The following is a 6,513-nucleotide window of genomic DNA, read 5'->3' as shown; positions in this document are numbered from 1 at the left end:
AGCTGCCAGGTCCAGGACTCAGACTGTGGTTAACCATGTGAGAGTCCAGCGCCTTAACCACCAGGCCACCAGCTGGCCCTGATTTAAGATATTTTCAATTTACAATAAACATAATCCACTGTGAATCAAAGAGCATCTGTAGTTGGGTCCCATTAATATATTCTACAGAGCCTAGCTCCTTTCCAGTCCTTTCTGTCCACTGACGAGTCACTAAGAGCCATAGACACGGGAAAGAATGATGGAGAGCAGGTAAGGGACAAATAGGATCTGGGGAGATAGGGCTCATTGTGACTGGAGGATTTAGAGTCTGAATTTTCTCATTCTATTATACCTCCTAGGAAAACAGAACCATACAACAGCTGATTTTGGCTTTAAGATTGGGCTGGGAGTGCTCTGGAGGAGGCTACTGCTGGTCATTTGTCCAGCTAACAAGAGAAATTAAAATTAGCACATTAGCGTGAAAGGCAGATCAGAATTTAGGTCAAAATATCTAATCTCCTGTTCTGGTTCTGCCACAGTGATGTAAATGGGAGAAACTCACTGTTTTCCAGATTCTTTCTGTAAATGTGTGAATTAGATAAGATAAAATTTAGGGACCCTTTCAGCACAATCACAAATCACAGCAGAAAGCATTAGCAGTGTCTACTGCATACACAAAACACAGCAGAAATTTTATTAGAAATGGCAGGTTCAGCCATAGCAGCTCTTTCAATTCTCCCTCAAATCTCTACCTTCTCCTCAACTTGTTGATAACAGGCAGCCAGAGGGCTCCCAGTCAAAAAAGGTGTCCTGAGACCCAAGACCAGAAGCACCTTCTCAGGAAAAACAAACAAGGGATTGCAGCAACAATGGTAGCAGTAACTCTAACCCCCAAACTGAAATGGAAAGCCAGGGGGCCCCATTATCAGCCTTTCGGGGTTGAGCGAGAGACTGATGTGGACATGTTTCCTTCACCATCATGGGTCCTACTGTTAAGATTCCACCCATCAGCTTGCAACCAATCAAGGCTGTGCAGCCTTTGACCTCCACAGATAATTCGATGCCTCCTATGGAACAAGGAAGAATGGAGAGACACATAAATATTTAGGAAATCAGAAGGGAATCCAGACCTCCCTCATCCCAGAACTCTCAGAGTCAGAACCTCTTGGGATTTACTCAAGAGGTCTAGATTTTCAGCCTCTGAGACCACCAGGTGTGTTCATTTCAGTTTACCTCCAACTATCTCAAGTTTTCCATGGTAACATCGAGTTGTACTATTGGGGCAGGGCAAAGCAGGAGCATTGAAACAGGTCCCCAAAGCCACACAGGTTGGGCAAAGGAGGGCTGCTGGCATGCTGGGAACTGGAAGGAAAATGAGAGAGACAGTTAGGGGCATCTTCTGCCTCTGGAGTTATCTTTCTTTGCTGACTTTTTTCCCCCAAGCCTTTCCTACTGGTGTCAGTCCATTACAGCAGTGTCCCCACCCTTCCCCAGACGACTTTCTTTGCTGTCCAAATCCCACCAACATAATTTCCAAACTATGTGGAGATGAAAAAGACAAGTTCTTGCCAATCTAGCATCCTTGTCTAATAGGAGAAAAGACATATAAGTAATTATCTATAAGACAACTCAGTAGTTACTGTGTTCAAGGTATAACAGAAAAGGAATGGCATATCTACCTACCTAAAATAATGACTCATAGGAAAAGTCATGACGTAATTTTCTATGCAAAATACGTAGAAAAATACGTCATGACTTTTCAGATGATTCATAATTTGGTAAGTATTTTCAGGGAATTTATGCCTGAGTTGAGGAGGAGGATAAACAGGAGTTAGTTATATAAAAATAGGGGTTGAGTAGAGGAATCAAAGAAAACAGCAAGGATAAAGGCTAGGAGCTGTGAGCTGGCCTGGTAGATTTGGGAAATCATGAGAAGGTGTAGAATTGATATGCAGCGGGTAGGCACTGGTGGGACTGAACTACTTTTCTATATGGCTGGTATCCATTCTGACTGGCCAGTACTGTCTCCATTGTTATGTATTTTGCTGGTCCCAGCTAGGATACTGTAAATGAGAGAGGGAAATGAAGCTGTAAAAATAAGCAGGGCCAGATAACTACAGACCTTGAGGACAATGGGGCATTAAACTCTTGTCACATAGAATGGAAAACAAATACATGTTAAATTGATAATGCCACCGCATTGCTCAGAAACTGACACTGTCTTATTGCTTAAAAAGCACAAAACCCAGTTTACATCCCAGCCTTCACTGATATCCTACAGCTCAGAGTGATGTTTAGAAACCAAGATAACAAACAGTTCAGAAAAAAATTTAAAAGACTATCAATTGGACTGCTGAGGTCGTTTTGTGCTTGGGCCTAAGCCAGTAAGAACACAAAGAGAGAAGACAAACATTCCTTAGGTGTTTTTGAAGTTTCTCTTAACATCTAGCCCCTCCTCTTTCCAGGGTACCTGAAGTCTCTTGCAGATGCCAATACTGAGATAAATCTGTTTTGTTATTGCAAAAGGAATCCTCACAGTAGTTACTGTAGGAGATTGCAACCAGGCCCGGGGAAGGAGTGTGCTGAACAAATATCATTTCCTGCACTCCTTGGGTGATGCAGCTCTTAGTGGCCAAAAGAGCTGTCTTGGCTCCTGTTATGAGAAAGAAGGGAGGGAAAGAGGATTGTTAGTCTAATTTTGGCTTGGGGAGGGGAGAACAGCATTGACATAATCATCCTCCTTCCCACTCAATCCAAATGCCCCATTCTCATTTTACCTGCTTTAATCATTAGTACACTTTCCTGGCAAAGTCCCCCATCGTCACAAGTGTCAACTTTCCCCGTGGTCCAGTTAAATGTATTCCATGGCTCTTCCTCTACACTTGTGGTTATACCCTTTTGACAATACAAATGTTGGGCCACTGAGAAGAAAATGGTATGAAGATAAGCACTTGCTTTTCTCCATGAGGCAAAAGTCACTCCCTTTTCACCATAATCTACCCTCTGTAACTCAGCTGCTCGTCCCCTATGGCCCCTATACGTACAGGTCAAGGAGGAGGCTCCTAGGAAAAAGATGAACAATAAATTTTGGATATGACGAGTTCCCATGGCTTCTTTCAGAGGTTAGGAGAAACTGATGAGGATCTGTGATTTGATGAAGAAAACACATTTTTAAATTTTCTCTTTTTTCTTTCTTTCTTCAGTTTTAATATAGGGTGCATGTACTTACCAGAGAAAGATGGGGATGACAGAGAGAGGAGAAGAGAGAGAGAGAGAAAGTACCTCCCTCCCAGGGGGAATAATTTTACAGCAATCTCTTCTCTTTTACTGTCCTCTAGGATTTGGGTGGGCATGAGATCCTGGCATGTTTGTTTGTAAAGAATTATTTAATTTTATTTATTATTATTATTTTAAAAAATGTCTATATGACAAATGCATTCAGAGAGAGACAGAAAGAGAGAGAAAGTAAGAAAGCAAGCCACCAGGTCCAGGATTCCAACCGTGGTGGACCACGTGGGAGTCGAGCACCACGTGGGAGTCCAGCCGCCACCTGTTTTTCAAGCCTCCAGTCTGGGACTCCAGCTGCCTTAACTTCCACGTCACCTGGCTGGCCCCAAAAAACAACTTTTCAATCTAGTGAGCTTAAATCAAGATTCTGGTAAGTTATGACCTTAGGGTACACTTAGGTACGACCTCTTTTATTTATTTATTTATTTATTTATTTAACCTCTGGAGTCAACCGGTCCCTAACTAGCATGTGGGTTTGCGCAAGTTAATAATTTATTGTGCCTCAATTTCCATTGTAATTCTCAGACCCAGCCATCTATTGCCTACGACCAAAGAATTCGGCAACCCAGTACCCTCCAACTCAGGATCCTGGAATTCAGCCCCAAGGCCCCTTCTCCCTCAGACTGAGGAGTTCGGGTCAAAACCTATACTCTGCCAAGGCACTGGTATCTCAGCTCCCAGGCCCCAGCTCTTACCAGAACCTGAGATTCTGAGAGCCCAGTCCGGTCCTACCTATCCAGGAATTGGGGTTCCAACCGCGAGCCCTGCAGGAACCCCCAGCCTCCTCCCTTCTCAGGCCCGGGAGTCCGGTCCTTGCCCATGCCCCCTCAGGCCCAGGAGTCCAGATTCCCGGCCTTCTCTTTCCTCAGTTCTCAGGAATCTGGTTCTCCAGCCTCCTTTTTCTAAGGAAGGAAAATTTTTTTGTCCAGATGACCTCACCAGAACCTCACCGGGCCGAAGATACGCCCTGGAATGCCTTCCCCCGAATCTGGGCACCTCACGTTGGCGAGACGCACGGAAGGTGGGGCTAATGTTGGCCACACCAGCTGCTCGAAGCCCCATTGGTCCATATGAAAGTATCGAATGAGCTCATTGGATGTGCCTGGAAGAACATGAAACCTCATTGGTCCTGGAGGAGTCAATTTCGGCCAGCTTCAGAAAGTGCGCATGCGTGAAAGGCAAATGGGAGGCGAGCGGAAAGAGACTCCGAGTTTCTGCGGCCCCGGGCACACACAGTGAAGGAGCGTGGGCCCGGAGTTTGGTGGCAGGGGCTGTGTCTCAGCAAATGACCTCACTTTGCCTTTTTCTTTCTGTGCTATGTTGACTCTGCTTCTCTAGCTACGCTAGAAGTTCAAACCCTAGGCCCTCGCCTACTGAACTTATCTCTGTACCCAAGTGGCTTGTATTTCCATCCTGGTCCCTGCCCTAACACCCGCATGCCCTGGCAGTCAACTTGGCCTCCTTCCTCTGCACATGCAGTGGGTCCTGCTCGGTCCAGGTGCCATCTTCTGATGTATTGCATCAGCCTCCCCATGGAGGACTGAATCTCTAAAGGAAGTCTGGCTGCAGCTTCACTTCAATGCCCTGAATATATATATGAACAGTAATGGTGTGATTTGCCATCATATTTAACCCTTGTGACCATGTCAGTACCCTGAACAAGACGTGTCATTCAGATTTATTGTGCATAGCGGCATTTCACATAGGCTTAAGCTTTCAGATGCAGCATGAAGTAGGGATCTGCTCTGCTACTTTCAGAACTGTTACTGTTTCTGTGAGCTACAATATCAATGGATATTTACTTCTTTAGTTTGTGAGAGATTTTTGCTGGTCTCGTGAATACTTAATAGAGAAAATGCAACGGTAAGAAGAGTTGGCAAAGCTCTTAGTTTTAAGCAGAATTATATTAAGAACTTTCAAATGCTTTTTGAAAAACTAGGGACAGTTCATAGAAATATGAAGAGATAGCAATTAAGCTAGATTAGGAAGATTAATACTCCCTTTTAGAGCCCCCTGCAATGATTTCAAACAGACAATAAAGCCAGCAGGTGGTGTAGTGGTTAAGGTGTCAGACTCTCACGTGGCTGACCACAGTTGGAGTCCTGGCCCTAGCGGCTTGAAACTCAAGCCAGTTGCGTGTGCTAGAGTGCCAGAATCCTGGAAGGGATTGCAGTGTGGCCATTCCCCTGGGGGTTGATTTCTCAGTTTCTATGTCTCTGTCTCTCAAGCAAGTGCATGCACCCTATAGCATAAATCGGTCTAAAAAAAAAAAAAACCTGAAATCGTAACCTAAGGCAAAAAAGTTGTAATTATATTATATTGTAGTTCAGAACACCAAAAATAGGTGAAATAAGTGTGTGATTCATGGAGGGGATGGGAAATAGTTAGATGTCAGATGCCCTTGGGTCTCCAGTGCAGGATGGATTGGGGTCATCAAGTAGCAGGAGAGGATGAAACACCTCATGTAAAAGCCATGGCCGATTTCAGCCTTGCCCTAGCAACAGGCCAGGGGCGATGCTCTTGAGAGGAGGAGGTCTCTCTAATATGATGATAGTAAGCATGGGTGAGTCTGTCATCACTATCTGGCTGGCATATTCTAGAAGCTTTGGCAATTCTTAGAATAACTAGAGGGGCTGTTTTGATTGGTGTCATTTAACAAGGAACAGAATAATAGGGCAGACTGTCTTGAGTAGTACCCTCTGTGGTTATTTATTTATTTATTTATTTTTTTGGAGAGATTTTCACTATAGGGCGCGTACGCTCACCAGACAGAGAGAGAGAGACATAGAGACAGAAAGTGAGAAATCACCCCCCCGGGGGGATGATCACGCCGCAATCCCTTCTCCTCCATTCTCCTCTCAGGATCTTGGGCACGCACGCACACGCGCCCGGCGTGAGCTTTAAACCACCGGGTCAAGGACGCGAACCGTGGTCAACCACGTAGGAGTCCAGCGACATAGCCATTACGCTAACTGCTGGTTCCCTACCCTCTGTGGTCTTGATCCCACTTACAGAAGCAGAATTAGAGAAAAGACAACAAGAAATTCGTCTAACATACTGGGTCCCTGATGTTTCGTGGCCAGTCTTCTCACTGCTCAGGAATCTGTGGGTCTCTGCCCTTCTCATTCAGAGTCAGGAGTCCAGGTCCACATTCTCTCCCTCCCCTAGAACCCAGAAGTTTCTAGCCTATAGCCATCAGGACCCAGGAGTCCAAGTCACTACCCATCAATGCTCAGCATCCAGATG

The 6,513-nt window shown here is 45.1% G+C and overlaps 1 protein-coding gene across 3 annotated transcripts; it reads right to left on the bottom strand.

The window, feature by feature from the left end:
- Window positions 1-669: 669 nt before the first annotated feature.
- TEX101 (testis expressed 101) lies at window positions 670-4,292 on the bottom strand. Of its 3 annotated transcripts, none has more exons than XM_006142016.1 (6): window positions 4,132-4,185; window positions 3,024-3,123; window positions 2,757-2,900; window positions 2,450-2,632; window positions 1,213-1,341; window positions 670-1,046 (listed from the first exon to the last, which is right to left on the bottom strand). In XM_006142016.1, exons 2-6 carry the CDS (start codon window positions 3,085-3,087, stop codon window positions 817-819), a joined length of 750 nt encoding a protein of 249 aa, XP_006142078.1. In that variant the 5' UTR covers window positions 3,088-3,123; window positions 4,132-4,185; the 3' UTR covers window positions 670-816. The 3 variants fall into 3 exon arrangements, with proteins under 3 accessions (XP_006142078.1, XP_006142076.1, XP_006142077.1); XM_006142014.2 differs by lacking the exon at window positions 4,132-4,185 and adding an exon at window positions 4,218-4,292 and having other exon boundaries at window positions 671-1,046; XM_006142015.2 differs by lacking the exon at window positions 4,132-4,185 and adding an exon at window positions 4,207-4,283 and having other exon boundaries at window positions 671-1,046.
- Window positions 4,293-6,513: the final 2,221 nt, after the last annotated feature.

This window comes from Tupaia chinensis, unplaced genomic scaffold (assembly GCF_000334495.1).
Source record: "Tupaia chinensis unplaced genomic scaffold, TupChi_1.0 Scaffold000067_1, whole genome shotgun sequence".
NCBI lineage: Eukaryota > Metazoa > Chordata > Mammalia > Scandentia > Tupaiidae > Tupaia > Tupaia belangeri.
The sequence above is the reverse complement of the archived record's forward strand: the minus strand, read 5'-3'. Positions and strand labels throughout refer to the sequence as shown.

Excerpts from the sequence above, each read along its gene's own strand:
- TEX101 (XM_006142014.2), bottom strand. The coding sequence starts at position 3,087 with ATGGGAACTCGTCATATCCAAAATTTATTGTTCATCTTTTTCCTAGGA. Across the intron at positions 1,342-2,449 it reads GCATCTGCAAGAGACTTCAG|TTCCCAGCATGCCAGCAGCC; the intron begins GTACCCTGGAAA and ends TTTTCCTTCCAG. Across the intron at positions 1,047-1,212 it reads AAAACTTGAGATAGTTGGAG|GAGGCATCGAATTATCTGTG; the intron begins GTAAACTGAAAT and ends CTTGTTCCATAG.